Raw genomic sequence first — 12,386 nt, forward strand, 5'->3', positions numbered from 1 at the left:
TTGCCCATATCCACATAAATCCTGAGTGATTTTTAAGTTTGATAAATGACATACAAATTGTCCATCTGAAATAGTTAGCCATCTTCTGCACTTTCTCATACTTATAAAATCTGGCATCATCACTAAAACACTGTTTTAACTTTTAACTTTGTATGTAACAGAAAATACAAATGTGGCATTTGAGGGAGAGAAAGGAGGAGGGTGGCTGTCCCATCAGGCCTCCCCCTGCGCCATGCTGAGAAAGCCTGGTGGACTTTTAGTTATCGTGGGCTTTAACTGGGGCCAGGCTGCAGCCCTTCCATCCCAACCCCTCAGTCACCAGCGGGGAAACCATTTCATCATCTTTGCTGCAAGTGGAGATATCACATCCTCTGGCACGACAGGCAGGTCTTAGTTCTGCAAGAACAGCTTTCCCTGCCTCCCTGTTCTCATGCCTGGTTCAGGTCTTCACCGAGCTGCCACTCTGGTTACTGTTAAGCGAGAATTGTTGCCGAAGAGAGTTTACCAAACTCATCCATCTATTCGTTTGGTACAAGAGAATCAGTTTTGTGGATTTGTGTTTGTATATTTTCCTTGTAATTTTCATGTTCTTCTTGTTTTACTCTGTATTCTCATTTTTATCTTTTTTCCTTTTTTTACATTTGAACTTTCCTTTCCTTCCCCAAACTTTTGCCTCTCCCACTTTTCCCCCCCCCATTTTCTCACTGCAATAGCTATTTTTAAATCTCAGCACAACAGTTAGCCTTTTTCTGTCAGGAAAAAAAATTAATTGGTGGTAATTTGTCACAGCAGACACAGATAAAAACAGCAGCTACAGAATATGGAAACAACATTCTGGGTCTGCCTTCTTTTTATCATCAAACACATAAATATCACCAATGAAGATGAATAATGATAGCAGTTTCTATGTTAGATCTAGAATATGTTTAGGACTCTTACCTGTTGCCTTCTACCATAAATAGCCAAAAAAAAAAGACACTGAAAAAGCTAAGCATCTGTTGTTTGAGAGATCTGTGGGAATGGCCAGCTTGTCTAACTAGGAAACAACAGACCCTTAAACCAGAGGAAAATTAATAAATTTTAGCTCACTGGGTTTAACAATAATTTGCATCTCTCAATTTATTACGCTGTTTCCTGAGCTCTCTTCAGAAAAAGGTGTTTTATTTCCTTTCAGTGAACCATCAGGCAGTGTTTCAAAATACCAATGATGAAAAGATTCTGTGCTAGGTTTTGTTCAGATTTCCTATTTATTTTGGTTAAACATTTATTTATCAGTGGGGTAGGTAATATTTTTCTTCTTTTATTCTTATCTTAACAGAGAAAAAACAAGCAAATTCATTGCTAGAAAGAAAATTTATGTTAGTCCTATGAACTTATCTAATGTCTGATTGTCTGTAGAGAAAGTCTGACTACAACTGAAAACTTTGTTGAACACTTACAAGGCCTCTTGAGCTAGGTCTCAGCAAATCAAAATCTACAAGTCAGCAATCGTATTTGGTACTGAGTCGGAAGTTTCGGGTTTTCCATGTTGGGACAATCATTTCAAAATCAGCCTAAAGCAAAAGTCAAACCATGCTGCTCTGGCCTCTGCATAGTGCATGATCCATCAGACTTTGCCCAGCTGCTCTCCGATAGTTTTTAACTCTGCGTTTTATCTGTGAAAACCGCTGTGGCAGAATCAGGCTGGAATGTTTACCTAATGCTCTCCCACTTAATACCCAAAGGATTCTGGAATGTGCTACAAGCATAGCGCCTATTTTCTTCTCCTGAAAACAGTACTAAGCGGGCCGACTGCAACTGGGGGGCTGGGGATGGGAGACACCTCTTTTGACGTTGTTTTAATATTCATGGTCTCTTTTTAAAAAACACAGATCATTTATAGGGTTCTACCAAATCAACTTTTAACAAAATGTAATGATTACCCGCCATGCCCCCAAAAAAGAAGGTAATCATTTCTATGACTTCACATGCATCTACACGAAAATTAGTGTGCTTTTACTACTTTTCACATCGGGTAAACAAAAGTTTGGGTACCAGAGTTGATGTGGGCCTAAGAGTTGATGAGGACAACGTTCGTTTGTAAGCTATGACACACCGAATGGGTGAAGTTGTGCATGCAGGAGGATTCTGGCATAAATCAACCAGCTGATGGTATGATTTCAGGGTGAGAGCATGGACAATTTCAACTGGGGAGTACGTAGACGTTCTCTGGACAGCCTGGACAAGTGTGACATGCAGATTCTGGAGGAGCGCCAGCTTTCAGGAAGCTCTCCCAGCCTCAATAAAATGAACCATGAGGACTCTGATGAGTCATCCGAGGAGGAGGACCTCACAGCCAGCCAGATCCTGGAGCACTCGGACCTAGTAAGTATATCCCAGTAAGCAGCTTGAGGAACTTGGAGACTGATTTTTTTGTGATTAGTACAGACATATAGTTTCTAGTGGCAGCAAAAGAAACTTCCCCAGTGGCTGAACTTAAGCAGAACTGTCAGTGGTGTCTAATAGCTTCTAACTGCCCGAGTCCTCTCTGTAGATGGCACATGGAGACAAATGCTGGGGTATATGTGATTTACCCTGAAAGTCTTCAAATCTGTTAAGGCCTAGATTTTTCCCAAATAACTTTTATGATGCTGGAATCCTTTTAGAAATTTCTCAGATCTCTAAACTTATAGGAGATATGACAGACAGCTGGATGTGCTTATCTGAAAATGCAGGTATTGGTGTTTTAGAGGGCTGCATTACCAGCGGCTATGTTTAAGGAAGGTCCGATAACAGTGAAATAAAGAAGTTAAAAAATTAAGACTGATCAACCAACAACTAGAGAACAATGGTTTGGACTCTTAGTAAAGAATGATTTGAACTTTGAAACAATGGGAACATCACACTGTGTTTTATTTCCTTTGCTTTTTAAACAGATCATGACGCTCTCTCCATCTGAGGAGGCCAATTCCATGGAGCTGCTCGCCACGGCCTGTGACTCCACCCCTGCCGACCCTCATTCCTTTAACACCAGAATGGCTAGCTTTGATGCATCTTTGCCTGATATGAACAATCTGCAGATTTCTGAGGGTTCAAAGGTGAAGAGATTTGGGCAATAATGATTTGTAGTTTTGTTTTGTTTTTTAAAGGACTCCAATTTTCTGAGAATTCTTAAAGGGTCGACAGTGTAGAGATTATCTTTCCCTTTCTTTCTTTTTTGAAATAACTGGTTTGTACATCTGAGCCCACGTTTTGAAACTGTTTTAGCTTCACAAGTTGAGCAGCCATCTTGGTGGAAAAGGATTTCATCGAAGGTCTTTTTAAAAGGAAGCATTCTGCATGCACACTGCTGATGGCAAAACAAATTGGTATATGTCCTGGAACCCTGTGACTGGGAAACTGCTGTTCTTTGTCATGACTTTTATAAAACAATATGCTAAGTGAGGCGTGGGTGGATGCACGTATTTGGGAAATTTTCTTCCTATGTAGAAAACAATTATACAATTTGTACATTGATTCAAATTGTATAATTGATTCAGTGTTCTGGCATACTATCAGAATTTTTTTAAATGTCAATCACAGTATTATGCCAGATTGACACAAAACACTCCTAGCAAGACTCTCTGAGAAGAAAACTAGAAATTCCTCATTTAAAAAGTTTGGCTTAAAAAAAAAAACTAACAGTGTATATTTCATTTAAAGTTTATTTTATTAAAATTTCCAGAAAATATCCTGCCTACAAAACTATCCACTCACATGCTGTGCCCACATATATGCCTATCAGCATAGAATTGTATTTTCTTTTTTTTTTTTTGAGTCAGAGTTCTACTCTGTCTCCCAGGCTGGAGTACAGGAGCAAGCTCATGACCACCGCAGCCTCAACCTGCTGGGCTCCGGCGATCCTTCTGCCTCAGCCTTCCAAGTAGCCGGAATTACAGGCATGCGCTACCACGCCCGGCTGATTTTTTGATTTATTGTAGAGATGAGGTCTCGCTGCCCAGGCCGGTCTCGACTCACAGGCTCAGGCAATTCACTCACCTCAGCCTCCCAAAGGTGCGGGATTACAGGCTGAGCCACCGAGCCCGGCGAATTGTATTTTCTTATAGTACAAATAACAAAATAATCTATTGCTATTAGGCTAGAGTAAAGCATTCTTTATCCTGAGATTGGTTATGGTTGTGCAAGTTTGAAAGAAGAAATAGAAAAAAATGTATAAAAGTATATTCCTTCTGATATTTCTAATGGAAAAGTTTAATAGTTGCTATTTTGTAATATTTTATAGTAGACTAAAAACAAATCAGAAAATTTAGAAAAATCGATATGCTTTAAACCAAGGATCACCACCAAATTGCAATTACCTAAAAATACTGAATCTTAAATAAGAATTATTTCTATGACTGCCCCATTGCAATGGGACTGTGATCAGGATTCTTGGTGTTAACAGAGTTTTTTTTCAGCCAAAAAAAAGAGTAAACCTTGTCTGGGTTAAAATGCCAGAATCCTAAGATTTGAAAAGTTAGATTTCATGGAAAAAAAAAAATCACAAAATATATGTGACATTATTAGCATTTGCTATTTCTCAGTATTGGTATAGTCATGGTCTCCATTTCTCTAATTTGAATGCCAAAGTACACAGATTTCTCATAGGAAGTAGCAGAAATCATCTAATCCCACCAAGGAAAGGTTGAGTCTCATTTCTGAAGAGCTATCCCTGTTTTTCACATGAGCTAGGTTTCTGCAATGTTTGATACATCTATGATGTTGAAGAGAGGGAAATAAAAGGTATTTCAGTAAGAACTCAGTTCTTCCTAATACATTAAGTGAACATACACTATAATCTAGACCCAGCACCATGGCCAGCCTAGCTGGCACCACTATAGTCTTAAAAAGCAGAAAGAAGCAGTTATGGATGAACCTCTGAAACTCAGTATTTACCAGCAATTCCTGCAAAGATGTGGGATATCTGAATATATCTTTAACATTCCTGTTAATTTGTCCTATTAATCCTAGATTCAAAATACTCCATACATACTAAGTGGGTGGCCTGATGTTAACCCATGATAAAACTCTACTTCACATACACTTCTATTTTGCCTAGAGTTTGTTTTTGTTTTAAGAAAATGACTCACTGAAACCTGTACGTGTGTTTTCTTCCTCTCCTCTTCTGATCTGTAATCCAGTGGCCTTCCTTCCTCTCCTAAAGAACAATCAGTCCTCTGCTGATTTCCCCTGGCCCAGGCTCAAGCCCAGCCTTTTTCCATTTTACTTGCTGTGTCCCTTTCCTGCCTCTCATTGAGCCAGGTTCTGCCCACCCTAGAGCCCTTTCATTGTCCTGCTCATTCCACACTCTGTAGCAAGAAAACAGCAGATACTCATCTCAAGGGTATGCTCAAGGGTAAAGCATATATGTAAATAGATCTCAGTGAATTCCTAATGGAGAAAGTCCTAGCCACCAGCAGTCTCCATGAAGGACTCAGGTTCACTCATGCGCACTGCAGATACTTCTTGAGCATCTACTGTGCCGGTCACTGATGATTCCAGGTTCTAGTTTCCGTTAGTAAAGGAATTCTGTACCAGAGAATTAACTCTGGATAGGCTTACTTTAGAAGGCTGGGCTGTGCCATGGAAGGAGTAGTGACTCGACAGCAGTGTGTTTCTCACTCCAGTGTGTTTCTCACTCCAGCTCCGACTGTGGTTATTGACCTGAGATGAGGCAAGTCCCTTTCTCATGTGTGGCTTCATGTCCTCATCTGTAAAATGTGGAGGTTGGACCAGAGGTCTTGATGGTCTTTTCCAGAATCTATTGAGAGTCCCAGTGGAGGACCATTGTGGAAGAGACTGAAAAGAAGACAAAGAATGGACAGAACTTCAGAGAACTCCTTAGTCAGCCTAGAAAGTCACTGTATTTAGGCCACTGCTTTGTTAAACTCTGGTGTGTCTGTGTGGTACCTTGAGCTATGGTCACGTTTCCTAGCTTTGTCCTCCAACCCCCACCTTCAGGAAGGTGAATCTCCTCTCTCTCTCATTTACTTTCTAAATAAACTACATTTTCCATTAAAAAAAAAAGTGATTGTATTTAGCTATAAAACAAATGTCCCCTTTTCTGTCACTCTCAGCATTAGTCTCTTTACTTTTTTCTTTAGTTGAACAGATCGCCCTGTGTATGTTCTTACACATTGGGGGACTCTTTTCTCTTTTTATTCTCCTAGGTGGAAGCTGTCCGGGAGGAAGAAGACACCACTGTGCATGAGGATGATCTTTCTAGTTCCATCAATGAACTCCCAGTAGCCTTTGAATGCAGCGACAGCTTTAGCCTGGATATGACCGAGGGGGAGGAAAAAGGCAATCGTGGCCTGGACCAGTTTACTCTCGCAAGGTAATGAAGCCCTGGGTGGAAACGAGGGGTGTGGTTGTGCATGGAGCACTGTATTACATGCACACTCAAGTTAAATGTCACCTTTGCACTGCCGGGATGTCCTAGCAAAGGAGTCCAAAGTGACATGGAACTTGGCGGGCTGTCAGCTGAGTTAGAATCATCCAGCCCAGGCGCAGGGCCTCACACGGAACCAAGAAAGGATACCCACATGCAAAATTCATAAGGCTGGAAAGCAACATGACAAGCCAAAGAAAGGCCTGGGCACATGGTCCAGGCCTTGTAAGCTTAGAAGATAAGCAAGATTTGGCAAGCCTTGGAAGTAAGTTATTTCCATTTGGAGCTGAAAAACTAGAACAAGAGACTCTGTATTTGCTGAATACCTACTCTTCTTTAAGTGGATGTCTTTTAGCATGGTGGCTGATATTTCTGAGACAAGTGAGATAGATATAGGAAGAAAAAAAAATATGAAGAGGAATAGATTAAAACACCATAGGTTAGACTAATGCAGCATCTAGAATAAGTCACAAATAATAATGCTACAGATTTACTTCAGGAGAAGAAAGTCAGGATATTAAAATTACTCTTCTGAAAGCTGAAAATACAAACTGATATGGCAAGACAAAGGCCCTCTGTTACAGTAAGGAGTCTCTGTCCATCAAAGGAAAAGGTTAAGGTAACCTAGAAAGAAATTTCACTTTTCATTTTTATTTGTTATCTCTCCTTTCTTCCTGCCTCTCTGTTTCTCTTACCTTGAATATCTCTTCTTTGGTTTCCTTTCCTCTCCCCACCCTTGTCTTCTGAGCATTTGAATTTGTGCATTTGTTAATATTCTCCCTCCATGGAGGGATTCAAAATTTTTGACTGGGCACAGTTGTTCATGCCTGTAATCCCAGCACTTTGAGCCTAGGAGTTCGAGACCCACCTAGGCAACATAGCAAGACCTTGTCTCTACAAAAAAAGTCAATCAAATTAACCAGACACGGTGGCATGCGCCTGTAGTCCCAGCTACTTGGGAAGGATCCCCTGAACCTAGGAGGTCAAGGCCACAGTGAGTGTAACCATGCCATTGCTGAGACTCTGGCTCAAAAAAAAAAAAAAGAAAAAAAGATTCAAAACATGTTTTAAATTTTTTTTAATGAAAATGAAGAGGACTGAGGGTGCCCAAGCACAAGAACTGAGGCTTACTTTGTCTTGGGCATGGCCTTTGGGAAAGTAGAGGCCTTTGCTGAAGGCTAAAACAGGTCTCGAGTCTGTAGAAAGGAAGTCAGAAATGGCGGAATCACAGAAACTCTAGAGGTGAAATTCTGTTTCCTGGAATCAAAGAAGACTCTCGGTGACTGCTGACAGCCGTGTCCCCAAAGCAACCTCGAAGGGAAGAGTAGGCAGACAAGCCGTCTTATTCTGCTGACACTCAGGGTCAAAATTCATAAAACCTGGTCAAGGATGAGAAGGACATTCTATCTTGACATTTTTTGTTTTCATTTTTCCAGCTTTGGAGAAGGTGACAGGGGCGTCTCTCCCCCTCCCTCGCCCTTCTTCTCCGCCATCCTTGCCGCTTTCCAGCCTGCAGCCTGCGATGACGCGGAGGAGGCCTGGCGCAGCCACATCAACCAGCTCATGTGCGACTCGGATGGCTCTTGTGCTGTGTACACATTTCACGTGTTCTCCTCTTTGTTCAAGGTACGAGTGCCCACTGGGAGTGCAGAGGACTGTGTCTGTTGGGGGAGCCAGGGAGCTTCTCATTTAAGAAGGGACTGTTTTGCCGGGCTCAGTGGCTCAGCCTGTAATCCCACGCCTTTGGGAGGCTGAGGTGAGTGGATTGCCTGAGCCTGTGGGTTCGAGACCCGCCTGGGCAGCAAGACCTCATCTCTACAATAAATCAAAAAATCAGCTGGGCGTGGTAGCGCATGCCTGTAATTCCGGCTACTTGAAGGCTGAGGCGGAAGGATCACCGGAGCCCAGCACGTCGAGGCTGTGGTGGCCGGGAGCGGCCACTGCACTCCAGTCTGGGCGACATAGTGAGACTCCAACTCAAAAAAAAAAAGAAGGGGCTGTTTTGTTCTGGGATTATTACCAGTGTATTTTCTCCTCCATACACCCCTAAATTTTCTGCAACTTTAAAATCCCCCCAATCTAATCTCCCCTAATCTTCTCAAAGTGGCCTTGTGAAGACCTCAAATGATTTAGGCTGCCATGAAGTACCTTTCATTTCTGCCATGCTGGCTGTTTGGACATCATCAGTCCTAAACAGCTACAACATCAGGACCATTAAGGGGTACCTTATGCCAGGCCGATCCTCCATCCCATCTCTCCTTTATATTTCTTTTTTCTTTATTATCTGTGCCTTGCCTTACCTTTTTTTTTTGAGTTGGAGTCTCACTCTGTCGCCCAGACTGGAGTGCAGTGGCAGTTCCCGGCCACCACAGCCTCGACCTGCTGGGCTCCAGTGATCCTTCCACCTCAGCCTTCCAAGTAGCTGGAACTACAGGCATGTGCTACCACGCCCGGCTAATTTTTGATTTATTGTAGAGATGAGGTCTCGCCAAGTTGCCCAGGCGGGTCTCGAACCCGTGGGCTCAGGCAGTTCACTCACCTCGGCCTCCCAAAGCTTGGGATTACAGGCTGAGCCACGGAGCCTGGCCCCTTGCCTTGCCTTTTATCCTCACCCCCACCCTGCACGGTGAATTCCTTAACATGCCAGCCGTACATGTGAACACTTGCTTACCACCTTACATTGTTTTTGAACAAATGAAAGGTCATCTTGGTGTTATAGCAGGGTTGCTGTGTGTCGTAAATTTCTTCTTATGATAGGGGAAAATGACTTCTATGTAGTAGCCCTTAAGAATCAGGCCCTGTAATCCCAGCACTTTGGGAGGCCGAGGAGAGTGGATTGTCTGAGCCCAGGGGTTCAAGACCAGTCTGGGCAAATTGGCGAGACCTCATCTCTACAATAAAATAAAAAATTAGCCAGGCGTGATTGCGTGTTCCTGTAGTTCCGGCTACTTGAAAGGCTGAGGCAGAAGGATTGCCGGAGTCCAGCAGGTCGATGCTGGGGTGGCTGGGAGTGTGCCACTGCACTCCAGCCTGGGCCACAGAGTGAGACTCCAATTCAATAATAATAATAATAAAAAGAATCAGGCCAATCTAACAACTGTCTGCCCTGGTGAACCATGCCCGACCCCATACAGTGTCTATGCAGACTAATCAATGTTCCTTTCTCCAGGGGGTGCAGTACCACCACACTTGGCCAGCAGGGTGCTGCTGGGATTTCCAGCCCCTCTTCCAAGCCTTCAGTCAGACACCCTGACATCTTACACATGCTTTTCTCTGTGGCAGTCACATGTGTGGACACTTTGAAATTTCTCTTGTTACCTGTGTAACACACAATGACTGCTGAACTAAACAGAAGGAAGGAGCTCAACTTCTGACTGGTGTTGACAGTTTCTTGTTGAAACATTCTCTATGCATCTTGCTCCACACTTTTACTCTCCAAATTTTGCTACATAATTGGAAGGAGTGGGAGGCAGCAAAAAAATAGAGAACCATGCCTTGCTGGGAAGGCCAAACACCAAAGCTCTGGGAAGGTCACCAGAGTTAACTAGACCTGTGGGCTGAGCTTAATTAAAGCAGTTATTGGCTGGGCTCAGTGGCTCGGCCTGTAATCCTGCACCTTTGGGAGGCTGAGATGAGTGGATTGCCTGAGCCTGCGGGGTTTGAGACCCGCCTGGGCAGCGAGACCTCATCTCTACAATAAATCAAAAAATCAGCCGGGCGTGGTAGCGCATGCCTGTAATTCCGGCTACTTGGAAGGCTGAGGCGGAAGGATCACTGGAGCCCAGCGGGCGAGGCTGCGGTGGCCGGGAGCAGCCACTGCACTCCAGTCTGGGCGACAGAGTGAGACTCCAACTCAAAAAAAAAAAAAAAAAAAGCAGATATTGACTATGAAAATGGCAGGGTTGGGAATAAGACAGCCATGAAGATGAGACTGTAGGGAAGAATGTGTTGATGTGAAACATGGTTATCCTATAGTTTAAAAGAAAAAAGTTTTCCTTTTTAAAAAATACCCAGAAAATAGAGGAAATTATATACCAGAATTTCATTGTATCTTCTCTGGATGATGAGATTTGGGGCTTCTTTCATTCTTTCTTTTCACTTTCTTTCAATTTCCTATTTTCCTATAATGAAAATGCTTTTCTTTCAGCATTTTTCTTAACTTTAGTTTTTAAAACTCACTAAGCAAAACAGCCACGGGGGAAAAAATGGAAGGGAACTGTCTAGTTCCAACTTTGAACAAACTTGAATAATGGGTGAATGAAGAGACAGACTAGGTGGATTCTAGTTAAACTTGTGTGGATGTTGAGTTCTGTTGAGTGTATCGTGAGAGAGGGATAATTACTTGGTTGAACTGAGGGAAGGAAGCCTCTGGTCAGTTGCAGGAAGAACCATAGCATGAGGAAAAGGCAGGAAAATTCAGAATTATATCAAAAATGTAAAATAAAAATTATGTCCCTCTTAAATGGTTATTAAGAAGTTAGGCCAGGTGCAGTGGCTCGTGCCTGTAATCCCAGCACTTTTAGAGGCCAAGGTGGGAGGATTGCTTGAACCCAGGAGTTCAAGACCAGCCTAGGCAACATACTGAGATCTTGTCTGTACAAAAAATAAAAAAAAATTAGTCATGCTGGTGGCACACACCTGTAGTTCCAGGTACTTGGGAGGACAGAGGATCACCTAAGCTCAGGTGTTAGAAGCTGCTGGGGTAAGCCATGATGATGCCACTGCAACTCAGCCTGTGTGATGAAGTAAGACTCCAACTCAAAAAATAAATAAACATATACAATTTTTATTAAGCAAATAATTGATAAAATACATTAAAATTTTGTCTATCTATCTATCTATCTATCTATCTATCTATCTATCTATATCATCTATCTAAAGCAGGATTTATTGAGAGGACAGAAAAGCTCCCAGAGTGGGAGGGAACCTAAGGGAGTTGCCCAAAATTTATTTACTTATTTTTAATTTTAATTTTTTTTTGAATTGGAATCTCACTCCGTCGCCCAGGTTGGAGTGCAGTGGCACCCTCACAGCCACCTCAGCATCGACCTGCTGGGCTCCACTGATCCTTCTGCCTCAGCCCTCCAAGTAGCCGCTGGAACTACAGGCGCACACTACCACACCCAGCTAATTTTTGATTTATTGTAGAAACAAGGTCTCACCAAACTGCCCAGGCTGGTCTCTAACCCGTGGGCTCAGGCAGTCCACTCGCCTCAGCCTCCCATAGTGCTGGGATTACAGGCTGAGCTACCGAGCCTGGCCCCAAAATTTATTTTTTAATAAATCATCTCCCAGCCGGGCTTGGTGGCTCAGCCTGTAATCCTGCGCCTTGGGAGGCTGAGGTAAGTGGATTCCCGCCTGGGCAACTTGGCAAGACCTCATCTCTACAATAAATCAAAAATTAGCTGGGCATGGTAGCACGCGCCTGTAGTTCCAGCTACTTGAAGGCTGAGCAAAGATCCCGGACCCTGGAGCCCAGCAGGTTGACACTGGGGTGGCCGTGAGCATGCCACCGCACTCCAGCCTGGGTGATGGAGTGTGACTCCAACTCAAAAAAAAAAAAAAAAAAAAGCAGATATTGACTATGAAAATGGCAGGGTTGGGAATAAGACAGCCATGAAGATGAGACTGTAGGGAAGAATGTGTTGATGTGAAACATGGTTATCCTATAGTTTAAAAGAAAAAAGTTTTCCTTTTTAAAAAATACCCAGAAAATAGAGGAAATTATATACCAGAATTTCATTGTATCTTCTCTGGATGATGAGATTTGGGGCTTCTTTCATTCTTTCTTTTCACTTTCTTTCAATTTCCTATTTTCCTATAATGAAAATGCTTTTCTTTCAGCATTTTTCTTAACTTTAGTTTTTAAAACTCACTAAGCAAAACAGCCACGGGGGAAAAAATGGAAGGGAACTGTCTAGTTCCAACTTTGAACAAACTTGAATAATGGGTGAATGAAGAGACAGACTAGGTGGAT

The 12,386-nt window shown here is 42.7% G+C and overlaps 1 protein-coding gene across 1 annotated transcript in view; it reads left to right on the plus strand.

Annotated features, from left to right (window-relative positions):
- Positions 1 to 12,386, plus strand: part of LOC103257555 (protein furry homolog) — a 252,276-nt gene that overhangs the window by 237,655 nt on the left and 2,235 nt on the right. The window contains exons 53-56 of the mRNA XM_021710998.1: positions 2,164 to 2,364; positions 2,916 to 3,077; positions 6,189 to 6,355; positions 7,846 to 8,035. Of these exons, the coding sequence (XP_021566673.1) occupies positions 2,164 to 2,364; positions 2,916 to 3,077; positions 6,189 to 6,355; positions 7,846 to 8,035 (720 nt within the window). The remainder of the gene's footprint in view (positions 1 to 2,163; positions 2,365 to 2,915; positions 3,078 to 6,188; positions 6,356 to 7,845; positions 8,036 to 12,386) is intronic.

Source organism: Carlito syrichta, unplaced genomic scaffold, assembly GCF_000164805.1.
Source record: "Carlito syrichta isolate Samal-C Ts95f unplaced genomic scaffold, Tarsius_syrichta-2.0.1 Scaffold301792, whole genome shotgun sequence".
NCBI lineage: Eukaryota > Metazoa > Chordata > Mammalia > Primates > Tarsiidae > Carlito > Carlito syrichta.